General features: G+C 32.6%; 1 protein-coding gene across 1 annotated transcript in view; it reads right to left on the bottom strand.

The window, feature by feature from the left end:
• Positions 1-7,436: 7,436 nt before the first annotated feature.
• Positions 7,437-21,903, bottom strand: part of LOC143180577 (serine/threonine-protein kinase PLK1) — a 43,152-nt gene continuing 28,685 nt past the window's right edge. The window contains exons 2-8 of the mRNA XM_076380399.1: positions 20,385-20,489; positions 18,194-18,310; positions 13,187-13,401; positions 11,256-11,685; positions 9,893-10,362; positions 9,166-9,296; positions 7,437-8,216 (exon numbers count right to left, since the gene is read on the bottom strand). Coding sequence (XP_076236514.1) covers positions 7,873-8,216; positions 9,166-9,296; positions 9,893-10,362; positions 11,256-11,685; positions 13,187-13,401; positions 18,194-18,310; positions 20,385-20,489 — 1,812 coding nt within the window. The 3' untranslated portion in view covers positions 7,437-7,872. The remainder of the gene's footprint in view (positions 8,217-9,165; positions 9,297-9,892; positions 10,363-11,255; positions 11,686-13,186; positions 13,402-18,193; positions 18,311-20,384; positions 20,490-21,903) is intronic.

Below are 21,903 nucleotides of genomic sequence, written 5' to 3' on the forward strand. Positions count from 1 at the left end.
GCTGAGTCGTCTATTATTCCAAAATAATTATAGTTTCCATTGCTCCCTTTATTGGCTTTTTCTATTGATTAGTAAGTTATTTAAACAGAACTATAAAACAATACCTCTCCTCGGTATATTCTTTTTATGTACAGAGAAAATCACAACAATAATATTGAGATCTACAATTGTCTACGAGTTTCATATGTAAAAAGGAAGATGAGCTTGTATCGAATAGAGCAATAATTTTATACTGTATTTTCGGTAAATAAGTAGATTTATATGTACATAGAGTATATTTAAGTGTATACACGTGAGAGAACGAAATAAAATCACATTAATCATTTTAAATTAACTCTTCCCATATAGTTGTATCTTATGAACATGTGCCTTATCAAAGACGCCACTTTGTAAAACGCTTCCATAACGAAACGTTCATCCTCACAATTTCCAACTCTTCGGTTAGCAATCGTATTCTATGTACGTATACTGCGAGTTCCAAAAAGAAATTACCATTTATCATATACATACGCAGGGTATTCAACTAGAGGTGGGAGGTAATTTAAGAAGAAGATAATTCTAGTTACCAAAATAAAGTGAAAATCAAAAATAAAGAAACTGCGTTTGAGCCTCCGTTTTCTAATTAAAAGCATTAGGGAGAGAAATATTTTTTTCATTGATAAAAACTCGATTTCTTTAAGAGTTTTAAATATTCCTATACCTATATTCATACACCCTTTATATATCTATTAAAAAAACGTAGAAATTCCTAAAAAAAATTTCTACGATAACCGACTGTTTATTTTCTACTGAGAAATATTAAATGAATAAAGAAATTTCGATTCAGTTGAGTGTTCGTACTCACAGCTTATAAGTACTACACATTTCATAAAAATCTCGTACACATACGTACATAGAACAAAAGCACAACTATACACGCATTCTCTCGCCACATACCTAACCACATGGTTTATCTTGCATGAGATGGATAAATTAATGAATCTGAGATCCATAGCATCGATTGCTGTCTAGTTACGCTAAATACATAAAGTTTCCTTGCGATATAAAACATCGAAAAAACAAAAAAAGAAACTAAAACGTAGTTTGCACAAATATAATGCGAATCAATTTACGAACTAAGACTTCGTATTGCTGGAAAGTAATTTTCCTATAAAGACACGCATTATCTTTAATGGTCCTTGAACGTAGTACTATTCTAACAAGTACATATTATGAATGTAGAACCAACAGTTCCATCGAAAGCGGTGATATTCATCGCGAGAATAATAATAATCGTTATTATAAAAATATTAATAACATTAATAGCATTGCTAGTGTGCATCACAAGTTCTATGATAACTCATAATGAAATTACGAAGAAATACGTTATCGAGGAGCGCAGTTACCATTCCTCAGCTCGCGGCGGAAGTCACGCTAAGAGTACCTGCGCATTACGTAAAAACGAACGCCATTAAGGTTCCATACGAGATCTGTTTCGACGAATTGTTACAGTAATTAGATGCTTTCCTTTTTATTTCCTGCGTCAACAAATGTTCATGCCATGTAAACTTTTGTGACTCTGTTGTTACAAGTTACAACTCATCGGTGAGTTGTAAACTTTTCTTTTTTATTATCATTCATCTGTGTTAAATCTCCCTAGAGCTCATTTTAAAACTCGATTTCCATTGATTTTCAGGAAAGCATCTAACGCAGGGTTTCTCAACCTTTTTTGGCCTTTGTGTATCCCTTCGAACATAGGTCATTTTTATGATCCCCTTTCCTTTCATTTTTTCTTATCCAAATTTTTTTTATCCCAATTTCCCTTTTCGTCACGTGGCCCTGAAATTTGTTGAGGAACCCTGATCTAACGAGACTGTTCGTAAAGAAAAACGCCAATAATAATACTAATGCGTGATGATATTAACAAGTGTACTCGCAATAAAAAGTTACAATAGGGATAATACTACTATTAATCATAATAAATAGCGTTATTTAATGTAACAGCCTGAAAATACAGCAACAACACGCTACTGCGGCGTAAACCGATGGCAGTGATACCCCTTTCGCTCTTATCCTATCGAAACGAAAAACGAGCGTGACTAGGATTACTAAGGATCGTTTGATCTCTTAGTTGGGCACGTGCGAATTAGTCAAATCTTTGTACGATTCGAATCGACTTTCAACGATGCTAAGAAGTATCTACTGTAATTCCAAAATAAAGAAAAATGGTAAAAACGAAAATGGAAGAGTGATTCCATAAAAAATATTCAAATTACCAATTTTTATGTATAAGATTGTGTATAAGAATAGAATATAAAACAGAAACTTACAAATACAAATACAGGGTTAATGATTGAATTGTTTTACTTCAATTTACTTGCAAGCTATTTGTTGTATGAAATAATGTTTCAAATAAAAGTTGTTTAATATCGAGAGAAGCACATCGTGCAATAATTAACTTTCTATTATTTCACTTTTTTATCAAGATATGAAGGGTTTTTAAACCGTAATTTGTTACATTTGGCTACGCGATTTGAAAAAATACTGAATGCTGAGTAAAAAAATATTAATGTGTGTATGGAGAGAAAAAATGAAATAGTAAAAAATTAATTATGGCACTGTATGCTTCTCTTGATATCAAATAACTTTCGTTTGAAACATTATTTCACGCGACAAATAGTTTACAAATTTTAGGTAAAATATTTAAATGACTCACCCTGTACAGTTTGCCTAAAAATATATCGTGGTAAATTGAGGCATCCAGTAGAACTGTCATCTAATACAGACAGATAACTGATCGTGGTCCTGCAAGAGGCTAAAGCCTTCATCTTCGAATATTCCTCTCAGTTCACTTGCCTTAATCCCCAAACATGTTCATTTTAGGTTTTTAGTTTAATTAATTGCACGACTATGCTATACTTCTGAACCAACTATAGCTAACATACTATAATAATAGAACACGTGTGATTTGAAAATCGAGTCGACACGATTAGCACCTAAATCGCACCTGCCTAATTTTTAGCATTTCACCGCAGAGGTGTCAAACGAGCGATAATTTCAAACAATTATGCATCGAACCGTATCAAAAGCACGTGGAAAACGGTACAGTATAAACACGATTCGAATCTATATACATCGCGTATGTTAATATGTACGTATTGCCATCCAATTCACAGATTATTCAGATTCGTACGAAGCAGAATCTGATAACTCATTATTCTCGTTATTTTAATTAGTCCTTGTAAAAAAGAGATGTCTTCGATCAAACTATATTTCTCTTAAAATTATCGAATTTTACCAACAATTAATTACGCCTTTCTGTGAAGAAATTTATCAATTTTCAATATCTCTTGGAACACAGAAGAAACGTCTGTAATTTTGGCACTGCAATAAAAATAGACGTACTATATGTGTTCCACGAGAAGTCCCCTGGAAAGCATTGGAGGCAATGTATTCAAAGGGACTTCCCGTGAGATAGGAATAGTTTATTAGTTCTAATGTTAAATTCTAACTCAAAGACGAATCCTCAAATATTTACAAGGTCTAACGATTAACAAATGAGTCGCACGCCATACGTGTCCGTCACGCGAAACGATCAATCAAAACGTTTGGCACCAAATTTACCAAAGCACAAGTCTTTCTTGCATACCGTCGACATTGTTTCAGTAAATGCTACGCATCCCTAATTCTTTATAATTGGAACAGTCATGATAGATTAACTCGAACGTGTGTGCATGTACCACGATCATTCCAAGAACAACGAAGCTGTACTACGTCGCCTTCAAACCAATCCAATTGGTCCACTTAACGTTACGTTTTCATTGCTGTCAGCATTAAACGATAGACACAATTTGGAATAATATACGACAAGGCCGTCCAATAGGTGCCCTTAATTTCTATTTTCAGTCTGATGGTTCACCTTTTCATTCATCTTCTCAATCTCACGGTGCTTTTTCTAGAAACGAAGCTGCTGCGAAGCAAATCGATCCAAAATCTAAATTTACGAGATTACAGGCTCTCGTTTAATATAGGCACTTGAATTACGAATGTTTGGCATTGTTTAGACGTTTTTTTTCTTAGTACAATCTAGAGCTAGTTTGGACGATGCGATTTTTTGACCGATTTGGTAATTTTGCAGAAGCGATAATAAAGCAGCGTTCACGTGATTCCGTATTTTCATCAAAAATTGAGCTGAAATAAAACAGAGTTTTCTATAAAACAGAAATGTGTGCACGCTGTCTTCGGTTGTTACTAGCCTGCAGATTTTTATGTATTTTTGAAAATTTTAAACATGTAAACAATTACAGAATTCGTATAATATTTAAAATATACAGAATTTGAAAAATAAGGCTCAAACTTAGGTAAATGTCCCATTAGTTGATCATGTAGTGATACCTAAACATTAACGTTAATTTTATTCCATCTTAGACTTAAATTCTGATGTATTAGGTACACCTAATTAAAAATAAAAATTAGTGTCATGAAATAGTATCCCCAGTTTCTGGGATCATGTAGTTAAAGTATTAGAATATACAATTCTAAGTTGTTCACTGACTGGGACATTTGACACCTTAAACGTTTAGGTATTAGGACATTTAATAGCTTTAATAGCTTAACAATAGCTTAACAATATTTGGATAATAAACTGTTTGTAAACTTATCCATATTGCGAATATTTTTGTTAACTCTATATATTTAATATTGTAGTGTTTGAAATATAAACTAAATTTTCATATTGATTCCCCTTCTTTAACTGTATTTATAATAATATCAAATTGCATAAAAATCTGCAATCTAATTATTATCGAGTCGACAAAATTATCGAATCAGTCAAAAAATTGCATCATCTGAACTAGCTCTAGTGTCTTATTTAATGAAAGCTTCGTTTTAGAACAAATTTCCTTTTTCTTTGTCGCTTATAAGTATTCCTTTGCTGTTATTACAAAGTATGTTGGCTACTATAGTCAGATATTAATATAAAGTTTCACCTGATTACTCTGGATACATTTGGCATAATCTTAAATACGCCTTATGTAATATCGTTCTACTATTTTACATTGTACAGTTTTATTACATAACATTGACCCAAGGCATGAAGTTGGACAGCCTCAATCTAACGTTTCACTACAGTAAGAATATTTGACTACGATTTATCATCTATGTATAGAAAACAAGTGTTTGTCTTTAGAAAATGCTCTCGACAGCTTATCAATTGGTGAAGACCTCTTGGAAGTATGCTAAATTAATTGTCATTGTTACAGATAGAGTTAAATCGATATATGATTTCCAAGTGTTATCACATGATTTGTATGTTTGTTGATCCATAAGTATGACTCGGGAAACTCAAAACATTACATCGAAAAAAGAATACAAAATGCAAACACTGCATCTGTTTAAAAGTTTATCTTATAATTTGCAAACTCTAGAAAATAGGTATTAGCCTCTTAAGCTTTGTGAAACAAAAGAGTTCAATTAATGCAGTATTAAAAAATGTTAATGCAATATTAACAATAAGACAGAATATTAAGGCTTTATAACGATATAAAAATCATATACAATAGAAATGTATACGAAGAAAAGTAATTTCGAAATGTTTACTAAAAATAGAAATGATCACTTTTTAGAAGTTCTATAAACATACCTTGTAACTTCCACATGCGTCGATCATCATCGAAATTTTTCATTTCACCATTTTTCATTCTTCTATATGCATACACGATATTGTGTTCACTCTGGCACTCAGAAACTGTTAGAACTTTAAACTACTGTGCGTGTATTGTTAACGACATAACTACGAATACAGTAATACCCCGAAATTACATTCAAATAGGTTTCAGAATAATTCATGTGAAATTCAAAAAGACGTAAGTCGAGATAGAAGTTATATTTTATGTATTTTATGTTAACGTCTATGATATTGGGATTTTATTATATTAAAAGGAAGACTTTTGCTTAATAAAGACGATTATAGAAGTAAAGTATAGCATGTAGTTTTGTCTCGAAACGTGATCGAGCTTCATAGTCAGTGACCATGTATTGAATCAGGGACCTAAAACTTAATCACAGTTTGAGACAGAACTCAAAGCTTAAAACAGAATGAAACAATGAAAAAATTGCATTCAGAATGTCAAAGCCATTAATTTGCTATTTTTTTTCTTTTTTATGGAATTCTGTTTTTTCACCTAACTGTTATAAAAGGAGATCTCAAAATTAACTTAATATTTTTCTGTTTCTATTTCTCCCTTCTGATATAAATTCTACAATATTTTGAAAATTGAAAAAATTGAAATGTTTACAACACTAGAGTGCACCAGACCTTTGTAAACTTTTTCTTTTAATGAACGCTTATATAGTATCTATTATTATAATTCATGTTTTTTTAATAACGTTATGTTTAGGTAACTCTGGACTAATTCCTGGGTGAATGAATTAATTGCTTGCAGAAATTCTAATAGCATTGCAAATCGAAAGGCTCAATTTGAATTAATGTTAATTTGGAGAACGTAGCTCGGGGTATTACTGCACGATTCGAAATTAAACCCTGCGTGAACCTCCTTACTATGGTACTGTTTATGATATTCCATAACTAAAAGCACTATGGAAATTCCTAGTGTTTACAAAACATATCTAGGAACGAGAAAAGAAACGAGGTAAAATTGTGTCCCTCATTCTGGAAGTTTGTATCGACGATTTTCTTTGATCTATGTGCTGATTCTGTCTAATCGTGTACAAAACATAATCTATCACAACTTCGTTATACTTTGTAAAAGAAATAATCGATCGCGAACATTTGAACAGGGTGTACTTTTGTAACTCACATTTTTATAATTAATACTGTTTAGAGCTTCTAAGCAAAATGTTTGTTTTCAAGTGTGTTAATTGGAGATCCAATGACTCATAATCAGTCATATTGTTATTAAAAATACACTTTTATGACAACTTGGTTCATAAGAAGCTTTGAACAGTATCAATGTTTTAAAGCTGACGCTTTGCATGTTCACTCAACAATGTCTTTTACTTAGCTGCACTCAAAGCATTTCAATTTTTGCTAAGTCTCCGAATTGAATTAGCGAGACTTGAATAATAACCATTTTTTTAATTGCATCCATGTGAAATAACTTAACAAGTACTAGAGCTTTTTCTATATAATGGTAAAGCACTTTTACAAAATTATATTATTTTTTTCAGTTTTCAACTTCTTCGGCTCATATACTACAAACTATTTCACTTTATTCATCTTAAGGTAGAAAAATATTTACTACGATGTAAAATTAGTACTTATCTTTAGATATTTCTTGTATTAACATTATATAATAAAATATTTTATCAAGTGCATACTGTATGCACATTCCTCAATATTCTATCCTTATTATATTTCAAAAATTTTTCAAAATGGAAATGGGACTCCTGCCAGCATTGCAACCATCACATTCTCATAAATGCAATATCGTTTTATCTAATAAAAAAGAAACTTAAATATCAAGTAAAGTCATTTAATAAAATAATAAATATTATTTTACGATTCCATAACAACACATGTCGTACTTTACTTGATTCTCCATCAAAATTAAATAAATTCCATTTGTTCCTCAGAAAATAAAATGAAAATAAAATATTACCGATTAATTCAATCTAAATAAATCCTTCGCGTACTCTTATATTACAACAGAATTTATGCAACAATGATTATTAAAAAAAAAAAACTGGTCACCGACCGATCTCTCCCTTATGCTACAAAATTCAACAAATTACTCTAGATAACTTCCAAAGGGGGAAACAAAGAAATACAAAATTTAGATGCTACACGAGTGCAGCTAAAAAGACACAGTCACCTTTGTCAAACGAATCTCAGCCCTTCGATGAGCGCTGCACCTTTCGCTGTGCCTTCGATGGTCAAGCGATCGTGTTATTGTGCAGCTCCGCGAACTCCCTGGACACTTTGCACACGTAGTACAGACGTTCATAGAGGTCCGGTGCACAGCCGAAGTCTCGTAAGTCGTTCAACCAATAAGAAGACGTACGCCTACTTGTATCGATGTACGTAATCAAATATCCTCTACTAAGCGATTCCTGCGAGACTACCAGCTTCGTGTGGTCCTCGAAGAAGTTCACTTGCAACAGAGGCACTGTCAGTTCCATCACAATGGTCTTGTCAGTTCTCAGCCACCGTCGCATTCGCGGCACACACACGTTCTTCGACTGCTTCGGGGCGACTCTGTATTCCTTGATTTCACCACCTTGAACAGGGTCATTAAATTTAGACTAAAGTCTCCTTTGGAGACCTATGGTCTCCCTTCTTATTTAAATAAATACTGGAAATGGGTTTTTCGAAACGTCGAAATCTCGAAAGCACTTAAAGCTAGGGTCAGATTAAGGTTTTGCGAGGCCTGGGACAAGGAAGGTGGGGGTTGTTAGGTAGTAGATAGTATCTATAACCTTAATTTTTTTTAAACAAGGCAGGAGAAAGTTCGAAAATAAAAATAGTCTAGTCGTGAACGACCCTGGTTGCAAGACAGAGGGTCAAGAAGTAGGGAATATTTTATTACACAAAGTATCCCACATTTTTTCGTGCATACTTCAGCAGTATGTTCTGCAAGTAAAAATAAATAATAAAAAATGTCATGTATCAGAAAGTCTATAAGTGAAACTTTTGATTGTTAGGGAAATTGTTAAGGAATATACGACAATTTGTGCCACATGTATATTAGGAAAACGTCACTTGCATTCCTTTGGTTGTAGATATTAATTAATTAATTTATTTATTTAGATGTTAATTTATCGAAAAAGTAGTTCATGATTGTGATTTATTAGGCTTTATAAGTATCAACGATGTACCACATGTAAGAAGGAAGCCTTTAACAAGTTGGCTACACGTAACTCGCATGTGACTAATGGTCTTATTTACACGATTACGGATGATGTGAGCAAAAGTTTCTGTCCAAGGTTATCGTAATGAGTGAAGCAGCACGAAGTCACTAAAAGGAAATCGATCAAGAGTAGATTTAGTTTTGTCAGTAGTAGAAACATGGTGCATTACCTGATAAAACTCTGAGAGAATGTGAGATCGCGAAATTAATTTAGGTGGTGCACATGTTTCAGAAAAATGTATGCAAAAGCTCTTTACAGGAAATTAATATCATACTAAAAATATAAAATTAACGGTATATTTTTTTAAAGATAGTTCACCTTCAGTCATATAATTATCCATGTAATGTGTGAACCGTTGCAGGAGTTCAAGCTTTCTCTGCAGGACAGCTGGGACATCCTCTTCTCTATGATATTTCGTTACTTCGTCCTCGGTAGTCATGTACTCCACCCTTTTTTGCAAATGGAAACATTTATTAAAACAACTGAATTGAACAAATACCCTTAACCCTTTACCATTTAATCTCACGCGTAATTAGTTAATTAGTAATTCAATTTTTACTTTTGTGAAGTAATCTATCTATGTACTATAAATTTCATTTTTTTAGGTTTTAGAAGCTTTTAAGAGGGGAATCTATTTCTTTTGTCTTTGTAAATAATCGACTTTTTAAAAATTTTTTATTAGTAAAACTATAAATATAGTCGATTATTTTCTGTCTTTCTGTAAGTTTTTATTATATTTATGTTCAAGTGATTGTAATATTTTTGGGGGGAAGATTGTATTACATGTTTCGTCTATATTTCTCCTCAACCAGTATGTCCCTGTTTTCGCTTGTTGGGATAATTTTAAAGAAGTACTCAATCCACTGATTTGAAATTTTTACTGTATAATGAAAAAGTATTCCTCTATTTTCTGCCAAGAAAACAAAATCCCCCTTTGAAATATGGCTTTCTTTAAATGATAAGATTACAACTATAAAATTCTTTTCGCCACGATTCAGTTTAAAGAATTAAAATCTACGAATCCATTAAAAGAAGGAATACTAACCTTTTGTCATGTGTGTAACTAATCTTGGTATTATCGTTGAAAAGAACGCCAACAGACTTGTCAGACAGTTGAAAACCTAGGCCATATTTATTCGAGTAGTCTATCCACTTGGTGATGAACAGAGGTACAACATCCTCGACAGCTGGAGGATTCTGGTACATATTTTTGTGTTTCATCTCGGTAATGCACGCCTCTAATGCACGGTGCATTTGCACGCTCTGCGCCACGTATCCCATCTTCTTGTGATCAGGACAAAGAACACTGCTCAATCGTTGCTTGAACTTGGGAAGTTTCGGAAGCTTTCTGGCCAGCCAGCTGATTATTTTCGACTCCTTTCGTAGATTTTTCTGAGATCGATTATTTGGGTGCTGATGTTGCTGCTGGTGCTGCGGTTGCTGGGACTGCGGCATGTGCATACTTTGTTGTTGATATCGATTTGACCCATCTTGTGATAACATGTTTGGCAACACCTATAGGCACACGAAAAATATTTAATAATATTAGTGATTAGTAATTTGTTGACTTGAAACAAGTATAAGTATGAGGAAATTAAATTATTGTTAATTGTGTACAGAAGAGTAAATGTCTCATTAGTAGTAGAAAGAATAGTAAAATTATTGAAGTCTGATATCTAAAATGTGTATTGGATATAGTAAAAACTGTATATGTACATTATATACATAGTTTTTTGGAAATACATGATTCAATTTAAGATTCAATTTAACTGGATCGAAAAGAGACGAAAATACGAAATGATGTACAAAATGTGACAATAAGAAACGATATCGTTTTATTGCCATTTAATCGTTTTGAAATTATAAAAAGTGATAGGTTTGCTATCAGTGCAGATTGCCAACAATCTCGAGAAACATAAATCAATTGGTCATTTACAGATAAAGATATCAAATATTAATAATAAATACTCGGATAGCAGTATATAATTGTACAACTGCATCATTTAAAAGTCCTTTTCTTCCAAGATGGTTCTTCAGTGGCTCAAACAAACGCAAAATTGCAAATCAGATGGTGCCATATCAGCACTATATGGAGTATGTTCCATTATATTCCAGTGAAACGATTGCAAAAATTCCTACGTTCAAAGTGCAGAGTAAAACCAGACATTATCGTGAAGAAGATTCACAGTTCTCATCTTTAGAGAAAAGACCAGACCTCTTCCTGCGAATTGCTTTCTTTAATCGTCGGAATGTGGCCATTGAAGAATCATCTTGAAGGCAAAAGATTTTTGGATGATCCAGCCGCACGTTTTTCATCAAAGCTATTAGTTCAGTACGTGTATGAAAGACTTTACTATAACTATACACAACTATGTAATCGTAAAGCAATAGCATTTCTCTAAACGTACTTGACTCTTATTGAACTTCTGGTTTCTAGAAGTGGTGGAATTCGAGTAAGGCGACGACATGGGATCGATTATCGAGGCGTGAGGCATTTGGTAGCAACAGGTATGGGGCAAAGAAGTTGGTACATATTCCTTGGTGAGATAAGCGTGTTCCTTCACTCTTTCCAAGGACGGCCTCAGCTCAGGGTTCGGCTGTAGAAGCCACTTTATGAGATCCTGCCCACTCCTACTCGCCATCGTGTCGTCGACTTCTCGATAGTGATTGTTACATATCCTGGCATAAGTCTCCTTCAGTGTCGCGGTGTCAAAAGGTGGTTGCCCTACCAGCAGGGCATAAAGTATGCATCCGAGCGCCCAAACATCCGCTTCGTAACTGTACGCCTGCTTATACAACACTTCCGGTGCAATATAATTCGGTGTTCCGCATATCGTCCTGTGCATATAAATGAATTGTTTACGATATCATTTACAGTTAGGTGAAGCATGGGGTTGATTATTCGTTTCTTTAATATTACGCAGACACTGGCTGTGTTCTTCTTTGGGAAGAAGTTGTTCTTTTCATTTTTAGCAAGAGATTTTTCAACAAGAGTTTTTATCGTTGAGTGTCTACGTATTTTCATTGAGAAACAAAGTATAATTTGACATTGCATATCTACGTATTGATATTTCATATATTATAAATAGACATCTCAAAAGAGTTTGTTTTTATTTCTGTTCTTTATGACTGCAGAGAGTAATTTGGTATCTTTAAGTATTGTAGATATTTTTAAACAGACTTCATGTAATAAAATTATTCAATTTTATCATCGCTTTAAGAAGAAATTTACTGAACTATGCGCCATGACGAAAGTTATTACGTTCTTCCATAAGTTTAAGAAGGAATTTACTGAAAGATGTACATATTTGAATATATAAAGTCTTTTTATGATGAATACTAAGTATTTAAAGAGTGCAAGCAAATCAAATAATTATTTTTGAAACAGGTGTTTCTTTGATTCAGTGTTATAAGATTAGTGAGGCACGTATAATAAAACGAGGGATAAAACACGAAAGCAAAGGAACATTTACCTAGCAATTACAAGGAACCGGTTGCATGTCAAATTTAATCTGAATATAAATTAGTGTTTTAAGCACATGAGAAGTACTCAGAAGCTGTTGCATGTAATCGTTGTTTTCTTAATTTACTCAGCCGTAACGAAAACGTATAATTTTTCTTCTGCGTGTATCGTCAGTATTATGCACTTTAATATCAAATTAAAGGTACCCAGTTAGGTAAAGGTACCCGAAGTCCCCGAAGAGTTGTGAAACCAGAATGAATAAACATTGCCATTAAGTTTTTCAAGCTTCACTTAATTAAAAAGAAAAACTGAATTTACTACCTAAACTATTCAAAAAATACTGTTGGGTTTTTCTAGACATTAAAAACTATCCATTCTTTCCATTACAAAAATAACAGAAAATATCTTATTGTCAGTCATTGAACAATACAATACAATACAAGAAAATATCTTATTGCCAGTCATTGAACAATACAATACAATACAAGAAAATATCTTATTGCCAGTCATTGAACAATACAATACAATACAAGAAAATATCTTATTGCCAGTCATTGAACAATACAATACAATACAATAAATTAAATATTAAGTAAATAAACCTTACTAAACACTAAACCTACTAAAGCAGTCAAAATGACTGATACAATTATTTCTTATAAACACTTTATTCTATGACTACTCTTAATTCTATCTCAATTAACGCTAAATAAAATTTTGTAAAATATGAATAAACATTATTTTTGTGACTTACGTACTTTTGCAAAAATTTGTAATTTTGGCATAACATTAAAAATGGATATACCTTGTCCTTAGCAGTTTTAGTGTCAATAGGAAATAAGTAGGTATGATAGTAATTAAAATGGAAGAACTTACACTCGCCTGCGCTGATCATCAGGCCTCGTCGCCAATCCGAAGTCGCCAATCTTGACGATCATACGATCCGATAGGAACATGTTACCAGGCTTCAAATCTCGATGAACTACCTTCTGAGAGTGAATATACGCAACGCCAGTAACCATTTGTTTCATGTAATACCTTGCTTCCGGCTCTGTTACTTTGCCACGATACTTCAGCACGTGCATCAAACTCTGTCAAACAAAGAAGACATGATTTTTCTAAATGTTTTCTTGTGTATAATCGAGGTAACTCTGCACGAAATCTACGATACATCTTTCAAGGGGAAAAATTTTTGAGCATTGCACTAACTTCATCTTTTAGGGAAATTTTGTATGGTAATAGAGTTTCAAATACTAAGATTATTTAACTGTAACAATAATATATTCTTCGAAAGTGAGACAACTAAAAAAAGTATTCTTTTGAGGAAAAATAAAAGAATTAGTCATGGGCATAGTAGAAAATTATTTACTAAATAAATAACATTACCCAAGACATAGAATTATCTAGCAAAAGTTGTCTTGTTTAAACAATTCGTCTGAAGAATAGTACTCGTTATTTGCAATAAATGGTTTTGCTGATATTCTTTAGGTAATTTTGTAAATCATCGTAAAATTTTTAGGATGAATAGTGTTGTGTTTATCAATCTGCCTCGTGACTTTTTCATGATATAAATTCTGATATTAGGATAATATTCAAAATATTTGTTGAATATAATATAGGATAATGTTCACATTTGTTGAATATTATAATAATTTCTAATATTGCAAAATCAAAATTCATAGTTTTTCCAATATTACAAGAATATGAAACAAATAACATTAAGGATATTCTAATATTACAATCATAATCTACTTTATTCACTCTAAATTATAAAACAAATTGAGTTTGTTCTGCTAGACTTCATTGAAAATTCTTTACTATTCGATTTAATACAATTACACCAATATTAAATACTAAATTAATATTACTCATACTAGTGACGTGTGAAAGAAGACACTATACATCTTGGAAAAGTAAATATAATAATTATGAAGTCACCTTCTTCGTTGTTTCAAAAAATTCCAAATTTTTGCAAATAATTCTATTTTATAATTTCCTAATCTAAGAATTATACGCTATGGCGAAATCTATTACTCTTTTCAATAAGACGAAATATGAAAACACGCCGTACATTTCTCGAATAAAATCCCGCTTTTTAATTCCTATTAATTATTCGATTAACAGTTCGTCCCTCGAAACGCAGACATACTGCTGTAGCAGAAGAACTATTTGAAGAAGAAATCATCTTGCAAGGATCAAAGGACATTCAAATGCATAAGTTTATCATTTCTTGAAAGCGCTTCGAACGAAAAACGTTCGCGCGAAACGGAGTTCCATTAACCGTTCAAGGAAACAATAATTGCAAAGAAGGAAGAACACGCGATTACGCGCAAGCAGCGAGGGTATAAATTAATTTAAAAGACGCAATCGCAGCGAAGAAAAAGCGATTATCTTGACCCGAGGTGTCGAGGAAAGAAATTTACGACACACAGAGTGTTAAAAGGGCTGTCTCACCGCGAAAAATTTATGTTTTAATTCGAAAGTGTACAAATCATTGAAAATGAGTAACGTTATAACCTAGACCTTGGAACATTATTTTCTTTACAAACTCGAAATATTTAAAATAGGAATTGAATTATTAAATGGAATTATTGAAACGGTGGCCCATCCACGGAGGTTCCACCAATTCTAAACCCATATTACAAGACAGTTGCTAAAAGTAGCACTTAGTTTTTACAGAAATCAAAGAACTAAATACGTACTCCAAGATACCACTGAAGTTTTAGCCAATTCAAACCAATTCACAAAATTATGTTTTAAAAGTATTTATCGGTTTACATTTGAAACATCCTGTATATGTACATATTGACCTGTTTAAACAATTTTTAATAGAAAAAATTTTTAATAGAAAAAAGTAATAGAAAATCATCAAAATTATGCCTTTTTCACAACCAAACAGCCTTCTTAATGTACTGTTCAACGCGTTGCTACTTTGTTTCAAGGAATATTTCATTTTCACGCCACGAATAAATTATTGCCTTGATCGAACATGCAACTGCCCTTGCAAACACGCAACTTGGTCTCGGTGAAATGAAGGCGGCCGTATATTATAGCAAATGCGTTTTGCAAGAAGTATCAATTTCTTGAAATGAGGTATGGACAATCCTCGGTACATTAAAGCTCTATAATTCAGAGTCCTCTGTAAGACTATAATTTCGTTCAATCCCTTCCGCTGCAGTGTAAAAAGTCTCTGCAAACCAAAGATTAAAATGGAAATCGAAATAAAGGGAAAGAGGAATAATAAGAATTACGTTCTAATTATATTAGTGAAAACCAATGCCGCTCAATTTAAATTTGGCGCTAAAAATCTTCGCGCCATAGTCATGTATCCATTGAGATTCATAATAACACAAATAAATATTTATTTTCCTGAAATAGAAACTTCTTCAAGAAAATATAATAATCGTTCCAAAGGAAGACAAATACATTGTTTTAAATATAGGGTGTCCAAGCTGAAGCAGATCACCTAAATATTTCCTCTGTTCTTGAAAATGGTTCATGACATAATTTGAATAATTTCGAAGGATGAATATCACAGAAGAACAAGCTCTTATGTATTTCTTTTTACTTTTTAGATTTTTGTATTATTAAAAATAGAGGAGATATTTAGATTGTCTGCTTTACCTTGGACACCCTGTATATTAAAACTCTAACCCATATAACACGGAGACGTCTTAAAGACGTCCTTAAATTTTACTTAATTTAGAACTTATTTTTGAATTTCAAAATTCAAATCCTGCACATATTATGCGATGAAATTCAAGTTTCAATATAAATAAAATAACTAATTCTCTAGTAACTAATTTCCCCGAAACACGGATGCTATCAATATCAATAGCTTCAATAGTCCTTCCAACGATTTATCGCGCGTAGTCTTCGTGACGCTGAGGATTCGAGGAGCGAGAAATAAACGAGCGATTAGTTGACGGTCCAGCATGTCCTAACGGTACAAACAAGTGGACAGATCAGTCGCGGAGAGTGCAAGTGCTTGTTCCCTTTTCAGGCTGTACGAAAAGGCGATGTCAAGATTTCACGTATCCAATTGATTTACAATATTACACGGTAAAGACTCGAATAGTGGGCGAAAAAATTCTATTCCTTGGCAACCGCGTGAAACCGCCTTTCCCGTGAACTGAACTCGACAAAGAAATCAGTACTTTACCAAGGACAACGTTACAGTCACTTATAAGTTTTTATTAACGTAATTACCGATGCAAGAAGGATACCAATAATTTAAATCATTAACTGCGCGAAAGGTGTGTAATTAGTTTCGATGAAATTTTATTTATAAAGAAACGCTGGAATGCTTTTTAACATTGGAATTATTTAAAGCAGAGATAATTAATATAGCTATTGAGTGTATGTAAATAATTTATATGGTTTCACATATCGACTGCCATGACACCCATGTATGGGTGACTGTTTTTATGTAATTGTGAGTAACAATAACTTGCACAGTTATAAATGGTATTAATAGAAAAGTATAGAAACAGTTATTACAAAAGGAGAAACTATGAAATAAATATAAAAATGAAACAAAATTAATTTCTACCTTTTAGTTGAAATCAGTGCCATTGTAATTAAATTTTTAGTGACTTTACGTGGCAGTCAATGTGTTAAGTATTAAGTACACTCAATGTACAAAATAATTCCTCAAGTTATGAGAAAAGAAAATTGATTGCATGAAACTTTCAGGAAAAGATGGAAACAATTCGAGACAATCTTAATCTTTTTTTTTTAATTGGATATTTCATTTTTCTTTGACGCCAATTAATTTTCAATTATTCGAAAAGTAGTATCTAGTGTTAGTTTATTACTTGTAGCGTTATCGAAGTTTCTATATTTTCTGAAATACTGTGAAGTATACAATATACGTGTATGAAAGCATCAATAATTTTTTAATAACTTGGTTCTCTACTGAAGCAACAAATATTGTTCACAATATGAAGCTAACATCACATAAATTTTTATCTAATCCTGTTTCCAATAAAAGAATTATAAAACAGAAAAAGCATTAAGCTTATTGTTTCCGTTATTTTCAATAAAGACACTTCCTTAATAACGCAAGAAATCATTGGACACGAAGGACAAACCTGTCATGGAACATTTGATGAATACAATAAAATATAAGTGTTGAAATAACTGAAACATCATGAAAGAGACTAACTACCTAACCTCATGAATTTTCTAATTTTTTCTATGTAATATCTAATTATGAGTGATAGTGATTGGGTGACAGTAACTGCTCCCGAAACATTATCTCCAAATAAACAAATTTCCAACTAGAAATAAGGAAACAGAAAAAAGTTCAAGAGTCATCAAATTTCATCTTCAAGTAACCATTAAATAATGTTAAATAACAAGAAAAACATATGCTTCTGGTCGATAAATAAAAAGCCACGCAACCATATCGGAGTCAGTCCATGAAACAACAAGAACTAAGTCTTTCACCCCATATTTTTGCATATTACGTGCAGTTCGTACCATTTTCGCGCACTTAACTTTCCCCATGACAGCACGAACATCCTCAGCCTGGTCATGACAAAGAAATCTCCGAACGCATAATTCGTGGAGCTGCCAAGGGAACTAAGCACCGAGGCAATTCTATTTCTCCAAATGGCCTGTAAATCCTTGCACAATCGGATGTAAGGTCGGACCTTCGAGCGAGCCTCTCGCTGATCTTTCTGACGGAGTCCCTTGGTCGGAGGAGAGGCTCTATCTAGGCAGGTACGCGAACTTCTCTCATTCTTCGAATACGACGGGGGATCTAGGGGCCGGCTCGAAAGGAGACGGCTGGGAAATTCTTGTGAGCGTATAGAGAATGTATCGTAGGAAACACTGTGCAGAGGCAGGTAGGTACGTACAGGACGGGACATACGATACCTTTCGAGGACAGGCTTCCAGAAGCATGTACACGTTAAGGTTATCCTCGAAGTAGTGATGCATTTGAACAACGTTCACGTGATTCAGCTCCCTGTGGATCATGATCTCACGTGCGATCTACAGAGCAACGAAAGAGGGTCATTATTAATCCTGCAATCGCCTGATAACACCTGGAAAACTTAAAATAGTTAATAGGGGAAGATTGCTGAAATTGAACCACTAAAACAGTCTTTACTGTAAGCTGGTAATAAGATGCTTTTAATGTTTAAGAGATAGTAGGGAAAAATGGTACTGCTTATGCTTTTAAGATAGTATAATTGACTTTTTCTAAAATATAATGTAAAAACTTGGGCAACAATTTTTTTATAATTGGGAGACCTTTGGTTTCCTAAATTGGATCGCTAGACTGAAGTGTAAAATTGATTAATTGTAAGTTTCCTTGATAACTTTACAACATATTTTACATAGATTTCAGCATTCCTAATTTGCAAAATCTTGTAGTAGAAGTTAATAATCTGAGCAAGAATATTTTTAAAATTTTGTATTTGTTCCTATACATAGTGTATGAATCCAAAATGAAATATTTTATGCACTTTATCGTATTTTCTTCCTCGATTTCTTCGCATAAAGCCTCGTTCAGATTAAACAAGTTATTTAAATTCAAACCACTTGTATTCATGTAGTTTGATGTCAAGTTTATATTCATACAAGTCAAGTTACTTGAATTCAAGTTACCACACAAAAATAACAAAAATGGCGTCAAAAGAAGTGATGTGTGCTGGTTATTTGGTTATGAATTTTTCAAACAAAACATGCATTTTTGATAGATAATTTGACCTAGAAATTTGCCTTGCATGGTACAGTTCGCATCAATCAATGTGTGTTTCAAGGCAAGGAGAACTTGAAAGGACGTCAACAACTTTGCTTGAAGCTTGAAAGGATATCTCAAAGTAAAGTAAAATAACACGTTCACATTGGTCAAATTGGCCCACTGAAATTCAAATAACGTGATTAATCTGAACAAGGTTTAAAATACATCCAAAACCATTCAGAATCTTTTTCTTCCCTTTAAAATAATACTGTTTTTGTCACGTTCTACCATTGCCTATATTGAATTGGTTCGATGCAAGCAACTACTTTTGGTCCAATCTAGTCAACTTGACCAAATAATTGTAAATATTTTAACTAACCCTAAATTTAGGTAAAAATTAAAAACTGAATACAGTAAATTATACCTTAATAGATGTACTTTCTATATGTATACGTATACTGATAAAAAAGAAGAAAACTTACAGAGCACCGATGAAAATGTATGGTACAATGTCAGGGGTGCAAAAACAAATGGCTTATACATTAACTTTCTCTGCCCATTATTTTACTCGCGTTCTTTTGTTGCGAAATACTTCAAATACACGAGACTAACGCTAAATGTATGCATATTAGCAAAGTAAAGAATAGGTCCTAACGAGGTTAAAGTACCGTGAATATCATTACGTTCTCTTCTACTTCGTGTTGCTTTCTAAAAAGTGAAAATTATACATGTATATGTGCCTATTATAACATATTTATGTAACAGATCTCAAGATTATATCGAATAGGAGAACGTTACTAATAGCTTTATGATTTAACGATGAGTGGGGACTTCAGACTTCAGAATTATCCAATCGATTCGCGCAGCGTTTTAAAATGGAATCAAGTGACTGTCGCAAATTTCGAAAAGGAATTTCACTTTTATGTGTGTCGATGAAGGAAAGTTTTGAACGTAAGATATTTTTGGATAACTAGAGGCATGCGAGTAAGTAAAGAAGAAAAAATTTGAAATGTATTGTGATTTTCTAACGATGATACTAGATACACAAAAACCATTTCAGATAGTGCTAAATATTTTTTTTTATATAAATACAAATAGATAGCATAATGATTGTATCGTACCCCCACTAGAAAATGGTCAAAGTTCGGGAATATAAAATTTTTGGGAAGAATAGAAAGGAAATTTCTGACTAAAGTTTACTCTACATGTAATCTATTACCTAAAATTAAAAATGTTGGTAAATAAAAATATTAAAAGGTACTCCATGAAATTGAATGAAAATTGAATAAAAGTGACTTGTGACATTTTTCTCGTAGAGGTACGAAATCATAGGTATAAAATTGAAAGTTGTATACAAAATTTATTAGAATGTTTACAAACCTTCTGCATGTGAATCTTCTGCATTCGATTCTTCGGAATAATTTTGCAAGCGTATTGATTTCCATTGCTGACATCAGTCATCAGGTAAACTCTCGCGAAACCACCCTGGAAATAAACAAAATACGTGTTAATAACTTTCAACTTCAACGTGATATAATTTAATTGAATAGTATACACAGAGAAATGATACATAAAATGTTTAAATGATGAACTATCTACCACGATGTGATAAATAAAGACTTATCGTTTCTCAGATTGCATTGAGTCAGAGGTTTATCGATATTATTGTCATATTCTTTGTATGTATATGAATAACAAAGGATCTATCCTGTAGAATAAGTAAATAAGTACACAATTCTATTCCTCTTTCCAACATTAGTTGTTTAGTAAATAATTTTATTCTATGTTCATGAATGATAAATATTTCACCCTTCTTAAGAGTTTTATGTATTCAATTTGTGACACTTTTTGTGGGGGATGAAATATGTATACAGTTACTCACGAATTCATCCACTAAAATTTATTAAATTTATACATTCAAAACTGTGATAATATAATACTTACTTTTTTTGTAATAAAATTTTTAAAAAACTGAGCAAAAGTTCTATGTTAAAACTTGACATGGAATTGATAAAAGAAATAATATACTCCAGTAGTTTACATAATTGATTAATATTCTAAATATACAAGGTGATCCATTTGAAGTTTTGCACGTAATTATCTCCTACACTATAATTTGTTTCACAAAATATTTTAAATAATACTTATCCTGATTCGGAGGAGACATATTAAATGATCACAAATTTTCTCTAGGTGGACATTTCATTTAAAACATTTTTTGAAACGAGCTATAGTTTAGAAGATAATTACATACGAAATTTCAAATAAGTCACCCTATATACGAACAAGCCTGTGAATCACTTAAATCATCTTTAAATTTTCCTCTGACTATCTCTGCATATTACTTGCCACACCCACTGTCCAAAGATAATATACCTTACACATGCTTTACTTTACTAAATAAAAGAATATTTCTCCTTAACCACAAAATAATTTCCATTGATAATATTATCCCAGACTTGACGTCTAAAATACGAAGAATAATTTATATCGTGCAAATAGTACTTATATCTACTAATTGCCAACATATCAACTTAATCACACCCAGTACCTCATTTTGATAACACTTCCATTTGAATTTTTCGTGCTATTTGCGAACAAGTCTACTTAGTAGACACTGAAATAAGGTTGGTAACAATCGTGTAAAGAAGCTTAGTGCTTGTAAACGTGCTTGCCTGTACCACAAAAAATCGAAATCAGGACATGTATCATTGGGATAAACGAGTAGGCGTTAATGGGTGAACGTAATGTACCAGGTTCTCGGTAGCGCCGCAGGGCAGTGGCGAAAGTTTTCATTGCCAGATAACGTTTTCGAAATTGGCGAAACGGGAGAAGTAGAAAACCGAAATGACAGGGAAAACGAAACGAGGAAAAGTTGCGTTCTTCGAGAAGAGAAGTC

The sequence above is a fragment of the Calliopsis andreniformis genome, chromosome 6, assembly GCF_051401765.1.
Source record: "Calliopsis andreniformis isolate RMS-2024a chromosome 6, iyCalAndr_principal, whole genome shotgun sequence".
NCBI classification, from domain to species: domain Eukaryota; kingdom Metazoa; phylum Arthropoda; class Insecta; order Hymenoptera; family Andrenidae; genus Calliopsis; species Calliopsis andreniformis.